General features: G+C 57.4%; 7 protein-coding genes across 7 annotated transcripts; 3 read left to right on the top strand and 4 right to left on the bottom strand.

Annotated features, from left to right (window-relative positions):
- Window positions 1-1,686: 1,686 nt before the first annotated feature.
- Window positions 1,687-4,061, bottom strand: SPRG_01258 (TKL protein kinase; the record flags this gene model as incomplete). Its single annotated transcript, XM_012339480.1, has 11 exons — window positions 1,687-1,992; window positions 2,034-2,431; window positions 2,477-2,801; window positions 2,848-3,107; window positions 3,151-3,210; window positions 3,256-3,318; window positions 3,372-3,434; window positions 3,478-3,549; window positions 3,588-3,653; window positions 3,698-3,766; window positions 3,811-4,061. The coding sequence occupies 11 exons, from the start codon at window positions 4,059-4,061 to the stop codon at window positions 1,712-1,714; spliced, it is 1,908 nt and encodes a 635-aa protein (XP_012194870.1). The 3' UTR covers window positions 1,687-1,711.
- Window positions 4,062-4,768: 707 nt separating this feature from the next.
- SPRG_01257 (NEK protein kinase) lies at window positions 4,769-6,687 on the top strand. Its single transcript, XM_012339479.1, has 12 exons — window positions 4,769-4,861; window positions 4,909-4,991; window positions 5,037-5,232; window positions 5,280-5,480; window positions 5,535-5,693; window positions 5,741-5,775; window positions 5,824-5,907; window positions 5,958-6,066; window positions 6,115-6,204; window positions 6,256-6,345; window positions 6,399-6,554; window positions 6,626-6,687. The coding sequence occupies exons 1-12, from the start codon at window positions 4,805-4,807 to the stop codon at window positions 6,638-6,640; spliced, it is 1,275 nt and encodes a 424-aa protein (XP_012194869.1). The 5' UTR covers window positions 4,769-4,804; the 3' UTR covers window positions 6,641-6,687.
- A 969-nt stretch (window positions 6,688-7,656) lies between these two features.
- On the top strand, window positions 7,657-9,383 carry SPRG_01256 (hypothetical protein). Its single transcript, XM_012339478.1, has 4 exons — window positions 7,657-7,719; window positions 7,772-8,330; window positions 8,380-8,484; window positions 8,536-9,383. Exons 1-4 carry the CDS (start codon window positions 7,679-7,681, stop codon window positions 9,313-9,315), a joined length of 1,485 nt encoding a protein of 494 aa, XP_012194868.1. The 5' UTR covers window positions 7,657-7,678; the 3' UTR covers window positions 9,316-9,383.
- Window positions 9,333-11,454, bottom strand: SPRG_01255 (hypothetical protein). The gene is made up of 8 exons (XM_012339477.1): window positions 11,316-11,454; window positions 10,745-11,271; window positions 10,593-10,690; window positions 10,279-10,548; window positions 10,098-10,233; window positions 9,954-10,049; window positions 9,747-9,902; window positions 9,333-9,702 (listed from the first exon to the last, which is right to left on the bottom strand). Exons 1-8 carry the CDS (start codon window positions 11,416-11,418, stop codon window positions 9,388-9,390), a joined length of 1,701 nt encoding a protein of 566 aa, XP_012194867.1. The 5' UTR covers window positions 11,419-11,454; the 3' UTR covers window positions 9,333-9,387.
- Window positions 11,455-11,557: 103 nt separating this feature from the next.
- SPRG_01254 (hypothetical protein) lies at window positions 11,558-12,255 on the bottom strand. Its single transcript, XM_012339476.1, has one exon. It carries the CDS (start codon window positions 12,218-12,220, stop codon window positions 11,672-11,674), a length of 549 nt encoding a protein of 182 aa, XP_012194866.1. The 5' UTR covers window positions 12,221-12,255; the 3' UTR covers window positions 11,558-11,671.
- Window positions 12,256-14,182: 1,927 nt separating this feature from the next.
- Window positions 14,183-14,509, top strand: SPRG_18973 (hypothetical protein; the record flags this gene model as incomplete). Its single annotated transcript, XM_012339799.1, has 1 exon — window positions 14,183-14,509. The coding sequence occupies one exon, from the start codon at window positions 14,183-14,185 to the stop codon at window positions 14,507-14,509; it is 327 nt and encodes a 108-aa protein (XP_012195189.1).
- A 135-nt stretch (window positions 14,510-14,644) lies between these two features.
- On the bottom strand, window positions 14,645-17,588 carry SPRG_18972 (hypothetical protein; the record flags this gene model as incomplete). The annotated part of the gene is made up of 10 exons (XM_012339798.1): window positions 14,645-14,866; window positions 14,915-15,435; window positions 15,479-15,763; window positions 15,809-16,531; window positions 16,576-16,740; window positions 16,787-16,915; window positions 16,948-17,016; window positions 17,061-17,288; window positions 17,331-17,462; window positions 17,505-17,588. The coding sequence occupies 10 exons, from the start codon at window positions 17,586-17,588 to the stop codon at window positions 14,710-14,712; spliced, it is 2,493 nt and encodes an 830-aa protein (XP_012195188.1). The 3' UTR covers window positions 14,645-14,709.
- Between the last annotated feature and the right edge of the window lie 17 nt (window positions 17,589-17,605).

Raw genomic sequence — 17,605 nt, 5'->3', positions numbered from 1 at the left:
CCGCGACACCACGGTGGAGGCCACTGTTGGTCTCCAAGTAGCTCAGTGGTGGCAACACCGTGCTGCGTCCACAGACTAAAAGAAAGGGACGAGGCGTGAAAGAAGCGCAGAGCAATCGACCGTTCCCCGACCACCTGCCACGATCGACGAGCACCTCGATTGAAGCCGATTGTACGACTGTTGCTATTACGGTGAGGCGACTCGGAGACGGCCGCGGCCGTTCACGAACAAGACAGATTATTGCACTGGTGGGCTTTGTGAACAACGACGGAAGAGAAGCCAGACATGGTGACGGGAAGTTGCCATGGTGACGCCGTCGTGGGATCTGGCGTTATAAGGCATTGGGGGCTTGCGAGTGAGGGGCTTCAACACATTGACGTGTGGGCTAAAATACGAACCGAGCTGTATACGTTGGCTGCGCTGCTGCCGATGAGAGCTCATTCTCTAGGGCCGTGCATTATTATGGCCTGCCTCGACAGGTCAGCACTTCCAGCCACAATCTTTACTCTGCCCATTTCACCCACAGCGCCAGCCTCACAACATTCCCAGCCTCACAACATTCCCCAATACTTCGCCGCTCTTGTGTGTCGTGCCTAGCTAGTCGGTGATATAGGAATGTGACGATCAACGGCGCGTAGGAACCTCTCGTGCAACAGCATTGAGCTATCAACTTCAGCTCGACGCGGCAGATCGCCAAGTTTGCCGCCTCGGATTCGCCTGTACGTTGACAGAAGCGTTCACGCCCAGAAGGACTTGCAACGACGTTGCCAAAGCCGTGTGCACACCAAGTAAAATCATACACAACGTTAACCAATGGTTGCGGCGTACTGGAGTAGCAACGCCGAAACTTGGTTTCTAACATTGCGTACACACCCTCTCAATGAAGCCTCGTCCTGTGGTGCTGCGTAGATACATGCATCACCGCTCTTATCAATCTTGTCGCGGGGCCCGTCGCTCGTTGGCAGCGTCGCAAGCAAGAACCCCGTCCATCGCCGCCTGCGAGTACATCCTCGTTTCGCCCAGCCCAAAGCCTGTGTGGGCACGATGTCGTCGACAGACGCGCCACAAGATTTGCCAGCGTGCCTTCCAAACCACCAATGAAGATCGTTGTCCTGCGGCATCGGCAGCTCGATCTTGTCGTGCCAGGGTCGACACCCATCGCGTCAGGTGCGCACAGCGACGTGAGGCTCGTCATGTACACCGCAACCCGTGGCCGTCAAGCGTGTCAAAGACATGTTGGAGACAAGCCGCGCCAAGTTTGCCGCAGAAAGTGCCCGCATACGCTTACCGAATGTCTTGCCACGCTGGTACTATCTCCACACGCTTGGTCATCCACCGCAACTTCAAGTCCCCAACGTCCTTCTGCACTCGAGGTGCAAGCGCACCGACTTTGGCGAGTCCCGCGAGATGGCATGTTCCAGTGGATGGCCATTACGGATGATGACTACGCGACCACGACCGACGTCTACTCGTTCGGCACACCGTACTTAGTGTTGCGTGTCCTACGCGAGGGCTAGGGGTCTTGCTTTCCGAGTATACTCGACGCAGTGCGTGCAGACAAGATCAATTCACGCTCCAACAAGCCCGCAAACCAGCAGTTCATCAGGATCTTTTGGAGCAGTTCACGTCGACGTTCGAGACGCCGCAGCGGGTTCTCGACCTCCATTCTGCTGTAGATCGAATCTTTCACGGATTGCGTCGATACTGCGTCCTACGGCGACGTGGACTTGGCTGTTTGTGGAAGCGAGTCTAGCAGTGGCCGAAGCAGCACGTAGAGTTCCAAGGCCGTCGGCCGCGCGTCGGGGTCCAGCGCCATGCAGCGCAGACCGATCTCTTGCACCCACGACGGCGACGTTGCGTCAAATGCCGGCGTCATCTCACCCGCAAGCACCTTGGTCATGACAAACTGCGGGGTCGCCGAGCGGCCCGTCGCCGAGTTGGTCAAGCCCAGGTACGGGATGGCGTGCGTACTCAGCTCGGAGAGCACAACACCTACACGCCCTGAGTACCTGCAAGATTGACACGGCGCGCACCAAACGAGTAGATGTCGGCGGCTTCCGAGTACGACGTGCCCGAGATGATTTCCGGGGCCATCCACTGGTACGTGCCAATCCCGTTCGTCATGAGATCGTCCACCTCGCGCGAGATGCCAAAGTCGGTGAGCTTTGTGCCTTTGACCGAGTCGAGGAGGATGTTGCGCGACTTGAGGTCTCGGTGGACAATCGGTGGGTCGAACGTGTGCAGGAAGATGAGGCCGAAAACGATGCTCCGGACGACCGGCGCCTTCTCGCTCCATGTAAACTGCGTCATCGAGTGGTCGGCGAGGAAGCAGCGGAGGTCGCCGAGGTCCATAAACTCAACGACGCACTCAATGTCGACGGGCCGGACCCAGCTCGCGCCCACGAGCCGCACAATGTACGGGCTGTCCATCCTATATTGCCAACGTGAGCTAGGACGAGCAAGGGCATGTTTATACTTGGCCATGAGCGTAATCTCGGCGATGAAACTCTGCAGACCCTTCTCGAGCTTGTCCTTGTTGCGCTTGATGGCTACAACCTCGTTGGCGTACGTGCCCTTCCAGACCTCGCCAAATGCACCCGCCGCGAGGGGCTTGTCACCGAGGACGACGAGCTCCGATCGGTCAAGCTTGAACATTTGGAGGTTGCTCAAGTCGATGGTACTTGTTGTCGACTCTTGGATGCTGAGCGAGTGTTGCTGACGCCGATAGAGCACAAGCACGATCGCACTCAGCACGACAACGCCACTGGCCACAAGGACTGCAATGAGGAGCCCACTGCTGCCTACGGATCCAAGCTGCTAGTCCAAGTCTCTCGATCGTAAATATACCGCCAGACGCAGCACCATCTGTCGGCACGAAGGTCGTCGGTGGTGGGCTCGTGACCGTCGGCACAACGCACGCCGTGGCATTCTCCACGACGCCTTGCCAAATCGGAAGGATCCGGCCCGTGCACGTGCTCGCGTTCGCCGACGCCCAGCCAACGTTGACGCCAGTATTGGACGTATAGTTGTTGGGGCCCAAAGCATTGAGAACGCGATAGGTGTCCTCGTCCAGCGTGAGGTTTGTGATGTGGCTTCCGCTGCACGAGCTACGAGTTGTTCAAGTCGGCCTTTCTCGCACAAGTGGCTTACAAGTAAGTCAAGTTGGTCGAAAGCCAGACGTGCGCAAACGTTTGAATGCCACTGAGGTACCTACGTCAGTCATTAACTCGAGTCGTGGGCTGCCAACTAGGATACAGGTAGCGAAGGGAGCGCCAGTCTTGATTCACCACGACACTAATGTTGTTGAAAGCCAAGTCACTACAAGAGATATGTGAGAGAGATATGCTACGCGACAACCACGGTCGTCATACAGGTACTTGACGCTGCGAGGGATGTTGGCAGGTACGTCGGTCAAGTGGTTTTCGTTGAGATTCCTTCGCGACCATTATTGGAATCGCATCGAACACATCACCGTACAGTGTCTCGAGCGACTGCGGCCACTGGAACCCGGGTGTCGTGATCTTGGAGACGTAGCAAGTAAACATGGTCCTAGCATTGCTCAGCAACATGTTGATGGACCAATGTACCAGTTCTTCAAGCCCGCGGGCAGTTGGAGGCTTCCGAGTGAGTACAGCGTCAAGTGGTCCATTGTCCTACGCACCAACGTCACAGTGTGCGGTGATGGCGATCGACGCACAGGTTCTGGAGCGTCGGCGGGAACTCGACGCGGTCAAAGGCGTTGCCATAGCGGAGGTTATAGAGCTTGCTACCAAGACTGTGGGCACAAGCAGGCGAGGCGCGTCGACGTACAGCGTCGGGTGCGGGTACTTGGAGAGGTCGCCGATGCTCAAATTGGACGCGCCCAACGGGTCGCTGAACGTTGTCGTTGCGTTGGGAAAGGACTGGATCGGCTTGCACTGGGCGTCCAGCAGGCACGCGACCGAGGCGGGGCACGAGCCGTCGGCGACGAGCGTGCTGATGCCCGGTCTCGTGTACATCGTGTCGCACTTGGACGCAGCGGCGAGGCTCAGCCACAGGAGCAGCAGCAGCCCGCGGAGCATGGCTTGCAGCGGATTGTATTGTGGGACCAGCTGCCAATCAGAACCGATTGCCACATGCGAATCAGCCCATCAAATTCATTGATGCTGGTCAAGGGTCCTTTATTGACTTTTGCTCCGGTCTACCAAGCTATAGGCATAGCTTCGCTGAGGCAACATGCCAGAATCGCCGACTGAAAACGTTTTGACGTTGATCATCAGGGACTATTGTAGGCCGCATCAACCAAGGCCTTGGTAGAATCAACTTGAGAGCATGAGGTGACAGTATATATACGTGCAGCCAAATAATGCATTCCACAAATTATAGATGTTCAAAGGAAACTGTTTTGATTGGTCAAAAACGGATCCAATTCCAGCATGTGGCCAATCATTTCCAAACGCTGTGCTTATCTATCGCCGCCACCTCCTTCCTGCACCTCATTGCAGCTTCATCACTTGACCCTTCAACACTCATTACAATCACATCGTATTGTCTTTGGATTGGATTCGAGCAGCAGCCCAAAACACTCCGCGAAAGGGCTGTACTTGCCAAGTACGGGTCTTTCGCAGAGTGTTTAGCAGTCTGCTGCCAGTTGTTCGATACTTGCAGAATCTTGCTGCTCGGTATCATGGATGGAGCTACCAGACAAACATTCAGATTCCCGTGACCAAAATCGAATTGCGTGTGGGCCGTTGCTGTCGCCAACGACTTGCAATGCGAAGAAAGTGGAGCTAAAAACAGTTCTGCTCTAAAACGACGATCGATCATGTCCTTGGCCGACTTTGAGGACATTCGGGCGCTCGGAAGCGGTGTCTACGGCGACGTGCGACCCTGCACGTCGTGGCCACGCCTCATGTTTTGTCTGGATAGATCTATCTCTGCAACACACGCGCCACCAACGACGTCGTGTGTGTCAAGCGCATCGCGCTCCGCGACCTCTCGCCCCCGCAGCGGTATCGCATCGAGAAGGAGGTTTCTATGGTGTTATGCCAGCATAGCGACGTGTGCTGGAACGAAGTGAGCGTCGCCGCGTCGCTTCAGCACCCGAACATCGTCCGCCACCACGGTGCGTTTGTGGACGCCGAGACGCTGGCGATCGTCATGGAGTTTTGCGACGGCGGGGACCTCGCCGAGTGGCTCTACGCGCACCGCGCCGATGCGTCCGAGGACGCGCTCCTCCTGCTGTTCGTCCAGGTAAGCAATTTAGTTATGCGAGTGTCGAAAACACTCTCTGCGTGTAGATGGCACTCGCAGTCCAGCACATGCACGCTGCGAACGTCCTGCATCGGGATCTCAAACCCAAAAACATTTTTGTGTTTGAAACCGGGCGTCTCGTCGTCGGTGACTTTGGGATCGCGAAATGCCTCGAGTCGTCGTCGAGCCTCGCAGAGACGCTGATTGGGTCCCCGGCGTACATGGCCCCCGAGATTTTCGAGGGCAAGGTACTATTGACTCCAAAGCCCGTTTGATTCGCGCGTCACCGTCCAACGGTATAGCCGTATGGGCTCAAGGCCGATGTGTGGGCGCTCGGGTGCATTCTCTACGAGCTCATGGCCGGTCGCTGCCCGTTCCGAGCGAGCTCATACCCGGCGCTCGTGCACAAGATATCGGCCGGCGACTACGACGCCTTGGCGGCCACGATGTGCCGACTGCCGGTACAACGACCGCGACTTGGCTGGGACGGATAACATTCGCTGGGTAGACGCGGCACTTGATCGCCGCCATGCTCGCTCACGAGTACTACCTACTCGTTCTGCCTCCTTCAGTTGCGATGACCATGTTTAGTCCCAACGACCGCCCGAGCGTCGAGTCCATTCTGACATTGCCCTTTCTGCAGCCAAGCCTCGACGAGTACCTCGCACTCGCTCCGTACGACACCACATCCCAATGTCCCGTTTGAAATGTTGGCGCGTGGGTAGCGGCTACTTGGTCAAGCACCCGCCCACGTGGCTGGACATCCTTGCGCTTCAGCGGTCCACGCTCGTCCCACCGCCGATTGCAGCGCTCGGTCTCGCTGTCGACCGCCCCGTATCTCAACGTACATTGAGCATGTTTCGAAAGCCGCGTTGGACGTAGGAGACGATCGCGGGCGATCTCAAGCAGTTCGTCAAGGCGCAACACCTCGGACAACACTCGCTCAGCGTCGACGCCCGAGCCATTGTACAGGTCCGTAGGAAGCGCCGGGTCACCGCCTTCCACTCACATCGGCCATCGCAGCTTCGGGCGAGACAAACCGCCCAGCGCCAGTGCAGCAAATCCAAACGAGGCCAAAAGTCCCCGCTGCCACTGCCTCTCTGCGACATCCACGTACGTACAGTCCTCCGAGGCGGTCTTCAAGGCTTCAACTCGGATTGCGTTAGCTCGTGGACGCGCAAAAGCAAGCGTGTCACTCTCGAGGCCGCCGACCCGCAAACCGAAGGCGCGGTCGCCACGCAAGCCATCGACGCTGCCTCCGCCACCCCCGATCGGCGTCAGGTCGGTGTACCCGTCGCCTCTCTCGCCGCGGAACAGCAACCGTACGTACCCACGTCTTGTTCGCGAAATGATGCTGTGACACCGACACTTGATGCTGTGACCATGTCCGTAGAGCGAAGCCCGGTGAAGCCGCCGCCGAGCTTCCTCGTGATTGGTACGCAGCTCACGCCGCCCAAGGAGGCGCAGCTCAGCGCGCCTGGTCGCGTCGCCGCCTAATAGAAATGACCGACTGTTTCAAAGGCAACCAACTGATTCAATACGTGCTTTTGCTGCAGCGAGAGTTCAGAGCACACACCCAGTCCCGAGATGCGTTCGAGTATCTTGCCGTGGGCTTGAAGCCACCACTGCGACGAGTCTGTACCATCCACAAAGTTTGCGTGCCTTTGGCACGGTGATCGCATAATATCGGTGCTGTTGGCAGCGACGAGCTGCGTCGGGTAATTGAGCTGCAACTTCCTGCTGTCCAGAAGCGTACACGTTGCGACGGAGGAGTGGTGCGCGACGGCCACTGCTGCGAAGGACAAAGTTGGCTCAGGTTTGGAGCACATGGTCGGTTGTCTCTGATTTTGCTGGAGAACGGGTGAAGACCGTAAGAACTCTCTACCTCGGTTCGATACATTCTTCAAGTCACGCGCAGTGGGATCTCGATTACTTTGCCCTCGCCAATCATTCTGGGTTGCAGCTGGCATAAAAGGGCAGTTCCGGGTGCTCATTTTTTCCCGCCGAATGCGACCTGGCCGTTGCAGGGTTTTTACACGCGCAGGTTATCACCAGACCACGGTGCTTCTCGCAGTAGCCTCGCCGTGTACAATGGAAGCTTGATTACCTGTCGTCAACCATCTCTGACTCGCATGGACCAAGCCCACGCACGGAGTGATCGCTGGTGGCATTACACTGGCCTTACCGTGAGATCCGAGGATCAAGTCCACTGAAACCCAGGTCGACGTACAAAAACAGTGTTCTGAAAACGGCAAACTGGCCTGTCTCGTACATCGTACCGTACAGGCCGTCCAACTCACATACAAAGTCCAAGCTAAAATCACCAGCTATGCAGCGGACGACCGTACGTGCTGGAATCAGGCAATGTACGGGTGACCAGCGTATGGCCGCGAAAGCTGCTGTCGCGCGCTCATTATCCGATTTCGACCCGATTGGATTGATCCAGATGAGTGTTCCGTCGCCCGTGGCCTACACCGCTGCCGCAACGTAACAACGTCCTGCACTCAAACTGCGGCGCTCACATAGACGTGTCTACTAGTGGCCCCCACCAGGTGCAAGTGCAACCTTCGGTGGACGAAGTCAACCCCGAGTGCCAGCGCGCGTCGCTGCCGCGCCTCGTCAACCGCCGCGTGCTCACGACGCTCTCGGTAGCCGCGCTCTGCTACTTTAACGTCAGCGGCGGGCCCGTCGGGTCGTCGCAGATCTTCTCCGCGGGTGGGCCGCTCCTCGGTCTCATCGCACTGGCGATCTTCCCGTTCATTTACTGCATCCCGCTCGCGCTGGTCACGGCCGAGCTCAGCACGACGTACCCGGAGAACGGCGGCTTCACCGTCTGGGTCTTCCAAGCCTTTGGTCCCTTCTGGGGCTTCCAGGAAGGGCTCTGGGCGTGGGTCTCGGGCGCGATCGACAACGCCATCTACCCGGCGCTGACGGTCCAGCTCATCTCGACGTACTCCGAGTCGCTCACGGAAGGCGTCTCTGGCTGGTTCCTCAAGGTCGGCGTCGCGCTCATCTACGCGCTGCCCAACATTTTCGGCGTCCGCCTCGTCGGCTGGGGCATGGTCACGCTCGCCTTCATCGTGCTCGTCCCGTTCATCGTACGTCCTATTTCCATCTCGGATGGAGATGTCTCATAGCTGACTCTAGATTTTCACGATCTGGGCGTACGCGGCCGCGGAGGACTGGTCGTCGCTGCACATGATCCGCCGCAACGACACGACTGACACGGACGTGGGCACGGGCCCGGCCATGGTATTCGAGTTCTTATCCCCATTCTGGAATCTCACATTTGTCGAAATCTAGATCCAGTGGGACCTGCTCATCAACACGCTCTTCTGGAACTACAACGGCTTTGCGAACGCGTCCGTGTTTGGCGGCGAGGTCGCGAACCCGTCGCGCACCTACCCGCGCGCGCTCATGATCTGCACGATCGCGGTCATGCTCACGTACTTTTTCCCGCTCTCGGCCTCGTCCGTGTACAACTCGCCGACGTGGCAGACGTGGGACGACGAGGCCTTTTCGTCGATCGCGCAAAACCTCGGCGGCGACACGCTCCTCGGGCTCATCACCGTCGCGACCGTCGCCTCCAACTGGGGCCAGTACTCGTCGCAGATGTTCGTCGTCTCGTACCAGCTCACGGGCATGGCCGAGTGCGGCCTCGCGCCCAAGATCTTCCTCAAGCGCGCCGAGCGCACGGACGTGCCGTACGTCTCGGTCGCGCTCAGCTTCCTTGTCATCGTCATCCTCGTCGGCTACGAGTTTGAGGTCGTCGTCAACATGACCAACGCGGTGTCGTCCATGTCGATCATCCTCCTCCTCGTCGCCGCCATCAAGCTGCGCGTGACGCACCCCAACATCCACCGCCCGTACAAGGTGCCGGTGAGCACCAAGGTGCTCGCGCTCCTCCTCACGGTGCCCGTCGCGATGCTCTGCTACATTGTGTACACGGTCTTCGCCCTCGACACGATCGTACCCGGCATCCTCGTCGGCGTCGTCATCATCGTCGGCGCGCTCTACGCCGTCGCGCTCAAGCTCACGCCCAAGCACTTTGTCGACCCCAAGGCGACCGCGTCGCTTGCATAGCATCGCCAATCGTTGAAGAGAAAACTAAGTTATCGAGTAAACAACGACTGTACCATGGGCCATTTCACAAGATTACAGCTCGTCGACGGACGCGTAGAGTCGCTGGTCGGCAAAGTAGAGGCGGACAAAGACGTAGACGGCGATGAGGCAGCCCATGTAGACGCAGAGGACGAGCATCGAGCGCTGCGCTTCGCTCGCGTCTTCGGCGTCGATGGCGTCGTCGTGGAGGATGCCGGCCTTGACCTGGAGGAGGCCGTTGGCATTCATGCTCAGCGTCACCGGGTGCTGGATCGCGCCGGCCTTGCCCCGCACCTTGCGCGGCAACACAAAGTCAAAGTACGTCAGGTACGTGTTCTCACGCGCCACCGGCGACTCGCCCTCAAACACCTACCCCTGCGCATCAACCTCGGGTTGCGGTGATTATGGACGACCTCGATGGTGAAACCGGCCTGGTCGTCGATCGCCGTGTCAAAGTACTTGGTCACCGAGACGGGGATCCGCGAGTTCTTCTGGATGAGCACTTCCATTGCGCCGTCGGCCTTTTCAATGCCGATGCTCATCGGAATCACATCGAGCATCAGCACGTCCTACTTGACATTCTAGACATTCTATCAAGGTATCAACACGACAAAACGGACCTGGAAGACTTTCTTGTCGACGCCGCTGAGAATCGCAGCCTGGATCGCAGCGCCTTCGGCCACAACCTCGTCGGCGTTGACCGACGTGCACAATTCCTACCCGACGGTACGAATTCCACTCGTAATTCGTTGCGAACGAAAAACCTTGTCGTTGAAGAAGGCGCGAAGACGCGCTCGGATCGCCGGGATGCGCGTCGAGCCACCGACAAGAACGACTTCGTCCACGTCGCTCGGGTCGACGTCGATCGACTTGAGAACCTCGCGCGTGATGCGCAAGCACCTACGCATCCACGTTAATTCCTACCTGGACGCATGCTCAACGTACTTTTTATACAGCGGGTCGCAGAGCGCGTCCAGCTTGCGGCGCGTGAGCGTCATCTCGTGCAGCGCCACGTGCCCGACGTTCGTCAGTCGAAGCACGGTCTCGTCATCGGTCGAAAGTGCGACTTTGGCCGCTTCAACTGCGCGCTGGAGCTGCACCATGTCGTGCGTCGCCAGCGGCAGCGACACCGGTCCGTGCTTCTTGGCGATCGCCTGCAGCACGTGGTCAAAGAGAATGTTGTTGATGTCTTCGCCGCCGAGGTGCGTGTCGCCCCTAAACCACCCATGGCATCCAAAGCGAACGATAGATTCGAGTACCCGACGCCCTCGACCGTGAACGTGCCGTCGGCGATGTGCAGCACCGAGACGTCGAGTGTGCCGCCGCCAAAGTCGAACACCACCACGCGCTTCGTGCCCTATCAATACCAGAGAACCTTGAGCACGGCCATTGCAGTATGATATGGATCTACCGCCACAAAGAGACCGTAGGCCATGGCGGCGGCCGTCGGTTCGTTGAGGAGTCGAACGGCCGAAAAGCCAGCCATGGCCGCCGCCTCGAGCGTCGCCTGGCGCTGCGGCTCGGTAAAGTACGCGGGCACCGTGAGCACGCAGTTGGCGATGCGTTCGTTCAGCTTGGCCTCGGCCGCTGCCTTGAGCTTCGAGAGCAGCAGCGCTGCGACCTCGGACGGCGTCACGCTCGTCTTGCGCGCCGGCAGTGCGATCGACACGTGGCCGCTCTCGCCGTCGCAAAGCGTGTACGAGAGGTACTTTTGGTCCGGCGAGGCATCGGCGAGCGACTGCCCCAGGAGGCGCTTGGCGCTGCGCACGGTGACGACATCTGCGTCCGAGGCCTCGGCGGCGACGGCGGCAAAGCCCACAGCCGGTGCGCCTGTCGGCGGAAACGAGACGACGGATGGCAGCGTCTTGGCCTTCGTGTCGCCAGCGCTGTGGTTGACAATCTTGACGTGGTTGGCGTGCAGCTTCCAGTACCCGACGCCTACGTGAGGCTAAGCACTGCATATAGGTAGATGCAGTACGAACAGGAGTTGGTCGTCCCGAGGTCGATGCCAATGCAGACGGTGCCATTGCGGAACTCGTGGGCGTTGGCGCCCCAGCTCTCGTACGTCGCGTCGCTGCTGGACATGGCGGTGATATTGCGTTTGGGAGGTCACACCACCCATGTGTGTATGTGATTTGAGAGGATGTCTTGAACGTTTTGAGCGGTAATCGCATGGTGACTTTAAAAACTACTAATAGTTAGTCACCATGCGAGTTAATAACTACCGGTACAACTATTAGTATTAACACATTGATTGACGACCACTATTATATATTGGTGTCGTTTACAACTGGAATACTAAAACTCCTAGTTGATCCGGAACGTACGAGCGTTCCATTTAAGCAGCATTGTCAGCTCCCAACTGCGTAACCAAACGGTTGGCGCCGTCGGTGATCGTGACGATGGTCGCCTGAATGGCGACGAAGCGTTCGTCGTCAATGTCGGTCACGTCGGTGTTTGCCATGAGTTGGACCAAAGCAGCAATGTTGACGTCTCCGAGCATCGTTCTCGCAGCGTCGAAGTCATTTTGGCGCGTTGGGTCACGTAGATCGTTGACGTTGGCATCCTTGACGTACTTGCCGCCCTTCTTGCCGCGCGGGCGAGCAGTAAGCCGAATGTCGTTGCGGTTCCGGAGCGAATGACAGATGCGGGCAAAGTTCTCTTGCGTGAGCGGCGTGTGGGCATCCGTGGTGCTGTCCGTGCACACGATGTGGTATTGCTTGTTCGCCAAACCGGTGCCGATGAACTTGTAGTTGAAGATCCCCGGGATGACGTTGCTATTCCCTTCAGCCTCGTCGAAATCCATGAGATAGGGCTCTTCACTCCGAACGCAGCGGCCGTCCACCTCACATCGAAGCGTCACGGTAATTCTTGGATCCAATGCCATGAGTTCGTCGCTTGCTCGGCTCTGCAAATGCAATAATGATCCTCTTTATGTTGGCAAACCACGCTTACCGGTATCGTCGGCTCGTATCTTGAACATGGATGTTTCAAGTCCAGCATGAACACCACCGAGGATTTCTTTTCGAGAAGCAACTGAGAATGCTTCGATTAAAGTCGACGTCGAAGCGCCATTTGAAAACGAGCCTGCTTTGTGATGTACTAGTACCTCGCTTCAAGCACCGAGACATCCCACACACTACACGACTTTATGATGGCCACCCCTGCAGCAATCGAAGAATACTCGCTATGGTTTCTAAAGCAAGGGATACCCGTGAACGGCCGTTTCAAAGCCCACCATTACTGTTAATATGGACATTGAAGGTCCATTTTAATAGCGTTCGAGCGATACATTCACGACGACGAGTTTTCGTGTCGAGAATATTATTTCATACAGTACCATTAAAGCATTCCACTTCAAAAATATATTTAGAACGATTAGCTACTGTCGACAGACAGCAAGGCGGGCGGTTACTGTCTTGAACCCACAATATAGAATGATACACGACGGACCAATCGTTGAAACAGTGTTTCTTCGCAACTTTCCGCTTTGTAATGATTTTGCTTGTAGGCTGTGGTGAGGTTTCTTAAGCAAGGGATACTCCAAGTGGGCGGCCGTTTCAGACCTCCACACATCACTCTCCTGTCGCCAATATGGACGTTGAAGGTCCATTTTTATCTTTGCCGTGTGTTTCCATACAATAGTTATAGTATGCATTTGTGTCCCCGAATAATAATTCATGCCACAACTTGCAAGCATCGGGTTCTACAAATATAGAGCAACTGCTGTTGGGTTGGGGGGGCAGGTACAGCTGACGGACGTTGTTTACAACTTGAATATTCTAGAGGGAAGCCGCAGCCGAGCAGTTGGCGTTGGGCGAGCTTCAAGAATCTTATCCTTCTGTTGTTGTTGAACTGAGTTATAATAATCTTTTCCTTCTGTTAGTTGGCTGTTGACACGCACGTATCCTCCATGACTCGCAGGTGGCAGCCGCTTCCGCAATTTCACCGATCTCCTTGCCTCTCGCGTTCGAGCTCTGCTCGACGTTGGTGTTGGCTGCACCAAGACCCTTTGCGTCGCATCGCTCTCGAAGTGGCCACCTTTTTCGATTCAAGCGGTGTCGGCTACGGAGCGAAACATTCTAGATATACTATCAGCAACCGCTGTTGACTAGCTAAAGCTTCGAAACATATAATGAATGCCACATGTAGTGACACAGCTTTTCGAACGGCTTGCCTGGGCACGTTTGATTGCGATTAAAATGGACCTGCAACGTCCATAATGGCGTTAGAAGGGTGATGTGGGGGTTTGAAACCGCCATCCACCGGGAGTATCCCTTGCTAGACACCATAGCGAGCATTCGTCACCTCCGCATCTCACCAAACCAAACTGGAGCTACGCACTATATGGAGTGCCCCATGTTGCTTGAAGCGAGGGAGCGATCTCGACCTCGACCAGTTCTCTGACGCCCACGAAAGAGAAAAGGCGAGCAATTCACAGATTATGATTTGTATTACTACTCGATTGCAATTAAAATGGACCTTGAACGTCCACAATGACGACAGTAGGGCGTTGTATGGAGGTCTGAAACGGCCGGTCACTGCGTTTACAGGGAATCAACCCCTCGCTTTAAAACCAGAGCGAGTATTCTTTACTTGGCGCTTCAGTTGCAATAAACAACCAATGTGCTGAAGTAATGTACTAGTATGGTGCTTGAAGCGAGGTTCTCACTCCCCGAAGCGGGCTCGTTCTCTTGCCACCATCAGGTATTCAATTCGACAACCGTGTTTTGCATCAAGCGCCTAGATTTTAAACTGGATTTGAAAGATCCATCGTTGCCGCGCGTCGTCACCTTGACTCGGATCACTTTTCCATTGGCCCAGCCAAGCAAGCGACGAACCCATCACCATGACTCGCGTGACGCTCGTATGCAATGGCCACGAGCCGAAAAGCGCAACCGTGGATCTCGGCGCGTTGAAACGCGACGCCACCAAGATCCCGACTCTCTTCAACTTGTCTTTTCCCGGCATTGAAGGGCAGGAGTACCACATCGAGTGCTCGGACGAAGACAAGAACCATGGGCCGCTCGCGATCGATAACGTCGGCGACATATTTGCTTCACTCGAGGGCCGTGCCGACATAACATTTACTGCTCGTCCCGGAGGCCAAAAGGGCGGACAATTGCCTCGCCACGCCAGTCTGATCGCCAGCGCTGCCCCCGCCGGAGACAAGTAGAGGACCCAACTCGCCAGTGCAGTTTACTGCACAATTTGTTCCCAATAAAGGACAACCCCGGCTTCCGTTGTGTATGCATACGTTGTCTCCGGTTTGCGAGAAGGCTGCTCAATTAACGGCGGCGTCGCTGCGCTACCGAGTAGAAAGACTTGGAAACGCGTACTAGTATCGAGCACTGTCTCATGTACGACATACAAGCATTACTGCAGCAGGTCGCTGCGGAAGCCCAATAGCAGCGGCGACGTGGTCTCGGCCAAGTAGACTTCTAGCGCCAGACCCGTCTCGATCGGCGACGCTCGCGCCTGCAAATGCAGCTCCACGACGTGGTTGGCATCGCCCATCCGGTTCTCTTCGAGCCTAAGAGATCATCCATATAACGATAGTTGATATCATCGCACAACGTACAGCTGTGCGACAACGTGGTCCAGCGCTGGCGAGGGTGACAGCGACGACGCGACAAACTCGCAGTACGACGGCGCAATCTCTGCTTGGCCGAGGACGTCGCGTGTGCATTGGCGCTCGACGACGCGGTCGGCGACCCACGAGAGGCAGCGTCGATGGCCGGCCTCGAGACGGTCCAGCGGCAGTCGAAAGAGCACGCGGAGCAGCGCTACGAGGTAGCTCGCATCCCGCGCCACGAGCACCTCGAGCATCGCCAAGCGCGCCGACTGCTGCGGCACCGTGAGTGCGCACTCGACCGCGACGTCGCGAAGTGGCAGTGGCAGTTGCATGTACGTCAACCCGTCGAGCGCATCGACGAGACCTCGGAGGTCGAGGCGCTCCAAGAACGGACACTGCTGCAGACTCAGGACGATGCTCGATAGCACGTGCTGCACGCGCGGCACGTCGGCGTCGTCCAAGTGCGAGGCTGCTGCCAGTTGCTGCAGCGGCCACAGCAGCACGCGGTTGTAGAGCGCCACCATGTCCTATGTCCACATTGAGCAACGCTCAGTCGAATGAAAAAGTGACCATAGACGACGCCTGAAGCGCGGGAAGACGGCTGAGGGGTCGCAGCAGCTGGAAGAGCGACGGAAACATCTCGAGCACCGTCATTTGCGATAAAATGCGCTGCCAGAGCGTCGCGTCATGGATCGTGTACGCGAGCATGAGCGTCGCGAGGAGGTCGACGACATCGCGCTTCGTGTGGTGTTCGCGCCAGAGTCCGCGCACGAGCGCCGCCTTGTCGCACTGGACAAAGTGTCCAAACGCTTGTGGAAACTGCAGCGCCTCAAAGCGCGCCAAATGACAACAGTGCTACACATGTCACAGCCTCCATCTCAAAATGAATGCGAAGAGTACCTGGCGCATTGCGAGCAGCTGCGCGTGCGTCACGCCCGATAGGACGTTCTCGACACTGGCGTCGAGCGTCCGGAGAAGCTGCACGAGCAGCTGCAGCGCACGGTGCTTGGCGCGGTACGTGACGCCAGACCGCGGCGCCGGGTTCGACGCATACGCCCACAACGCCGCGCCTGTTGTGGCCAGCGGCTCGTCGGCGCAGGCGTAGACGAGCCGGTCGACAAGGGCCGTCTCGTCGGGGTCGTCTCCGGCGCCAAACGCAGCCCAGAGACCAGGCGCGTTGTTGGATGGTGGCGCGCACTGCTGAAGACGCCGGAGCATCCAGTCTTTCCGGATGCTGCTGATCGACTGGCGGTGCAGCCGCGCGACTTGCGCGGCCATGGCGTTCACGAGCGGGCTCATTTGCTTGTGCGCAAGGTGGCCAAAGGTCTCGTAGAGGTGCCCGATGACGTCAGCGGGTGACGTGTACGGCGGACACGGCGTCGGAGCTGCATCTTCTGCAAAGTGGTTCGCAGCTGCGAGCCAGCACTGGTCGGTTTGGATGCGAAGCAGCTTGAGCTGCAGCCGCGTCGTGGCCTCGGAGCCCACGAATGCGAGCTTGGCCTCGTCCCCTTGCTGCGCATGTGGCGTCGCCTGCGTCAGCGACAGAGCAAACTCGAGCGCAGCGACCGTGTGCTCTTGGAACGGCGGCTTGTACTTTTCCGAGAGCCATTCTGTCGTCGTCACCTATCCAATTATCAGGGACGCAGCGATCGGATTGAAGAAGCTACCTTATGCTGGAGGCTGCTCAGATGCTGAAGGATTTCGGTAAATGAGGCAAACGACAGCGTCAACGACTGCTCGGTCGTGTGCTGTAGCACCAGCTTCTTGATGAGACGCATGTACATCTCATCCGGGTCGAGGTCGAGCGGCCCTGAGAGGGACACCAGTTGCACCTACACAAGTGTGAAGGACTTTATCATGCCAAAGACGGTCGAGTACCACGGACGCCGACGACAGTTCCGGCTCGAGAACTGCCCACGGGTCGTGGAGCAGCTCGTGGAACGGCAGCGGCGGCTGGAACGACTCGAGAAAGCTCAGCACTTGAAGTCGGTTGGCGATTTCGTCTTGCTCGCCAAAGTTGGACTGCTGGAGTAGCTCACCTCGAACCGCAGGCGCGCATAGTCCCGCGTCGGGAGGGTGCCGAGCACCGAGACGAGCAGTTGCAATAGCTGCAAAGAAGGTCACTCATACGACCACTGTGATGGTGTCGAACCTCGTGCTGGTGAATGTCTTCGAGGACACCCACGATGCGACTAGTGTAGTCGGTGCTGCTCGTGTCCAAGAGGAGGGCCTTCACGAAGAGAAGGCACGGGTAGCTGTCGGGGATGTTGTACTGACGCGTAAACTCAAGGACGCAGTAGAGATCGAGCGACGTGGCTTGCAGCAGTTGCGGCACGATGGCCTGGAGCACTTGGACGTTTCGCCGTTCGCTCTGGAAGGCCTGCCGAGAAACATGAGCCTGGCACGTCCATATGTCGAGTACCTTGTGCTCGCAGGCGATGCCGAGGAGGTTGAGGTGGTGCCACCACTTGGCGTTGCTCTCGAGCTCGTTGCACTGGTTCAAAAAAGCGATTTGCTGCCAATTGCGCGCCGCGTCCGACCCGATTCGAGCCAACTAGACTGCACATGAGACATTTTTGCGGGTGATCAAGCGCACCTGCTGGAGCCGTGCAAAGTCCTTGTAGACATTCTCCCGCACAATCTGCTTCTTGAACGCCGTGTACGCCGACTGCTGCTCCATGCTCAAGAGATATCTAC

This window comes from Saprolegnia parasitica, assembly GCF_000151545.1.
Source record: "Saprolegnia parasitica CBS 223.65 unplaced genomic scaffold supercont2.3, whole genome shotgun sequence".
In the NCBI taxonomy this organism is placed as follows: Eukaryota; Oomycota; class Saprolegniomycetes; order Saprolegniales; family Saprolegniaceae; genus Saprolegnia; species Saprolegnia parasitica.
This window is presented reverse-complemented; position numbering and strand designations above follow the sequence as displayed.

Excerpts from the sequence above, each read along its gene's own strand:
- SPRG_01257 (XM_012339479.1), top strand. The coding sequence starts at position 4,805 with ATGTCCTTGGCCGACTTTGAGGACATTCGGGCGCTCGGAAGCGGTGTC. Across the intron at positions 6,067-6,114 it reads GTCTCGCTGTCGACCGCCCC|GAGACGATCGCGGGCGATCT; the intron begins GTATCTCAACGT and ends CGTTGGACGTAG. Across the intron at positions 6,205-6,255 it reads ACGCCCGAGCCATTGTACAG|CTTCGGGCGAGACAAACCGC; the intron begins GTCCGTAGGAAG and ends CGGCCATCGCAG.
- SPRG_01256 (XM_012339478.1), top strand. The coding sequence starts at position 7,679 with ATGAGTGTTCCGTCGCCCGTGGCCTACACCGCTGCCGCAAC. Across the intron at positions 7,720-7,771 it reads GCCTACACCGCTGCCGCAAC|TGGCCCCCACCAGGTGCAAG; the intron begins GTAACAACGTCC and ends CGTGTCTACTAG. Across the intron at positions 8,485-8,535 it reads TGGGCACGGGCCCGGCCATG|ATCCAGTGGGACCTGCTCAT; the intron begins GTATTCGAGTTC and ends GTCGAAATCTAG.
- SPRG_01255 (XM_012339477.1), bottom strand. The coding sequence starts at position 11,418 with ATGTCCAGCAGCGACGCGACGTACGAGAGCTGGGGCGCCAACGCCCAC. Across the intron at positions 10,549-10,592 it reads TTCACGGTCGAGGGCGTCGG|GGGCGACACGCACCTCGGCG; the intron begins GTACTCGAATCT and ends TGGGTGGTTTAG. Across the intron at positions 9,703-9,746 it reads AGGCCGGTTTCACCATCGAG|GTGTTTGAGGGCGAGTCGCC; the intron begins GTCGTCCATAAT and ends GCGCAGGGGTAG.
- SPRG_01254 (XM_012339476.1), bottom strand. The coding sequence starts at position 12,220 with ATGGCATTGGATCCAAGAATTACCGTGACGCTTCGATGTGAGGTGGAC.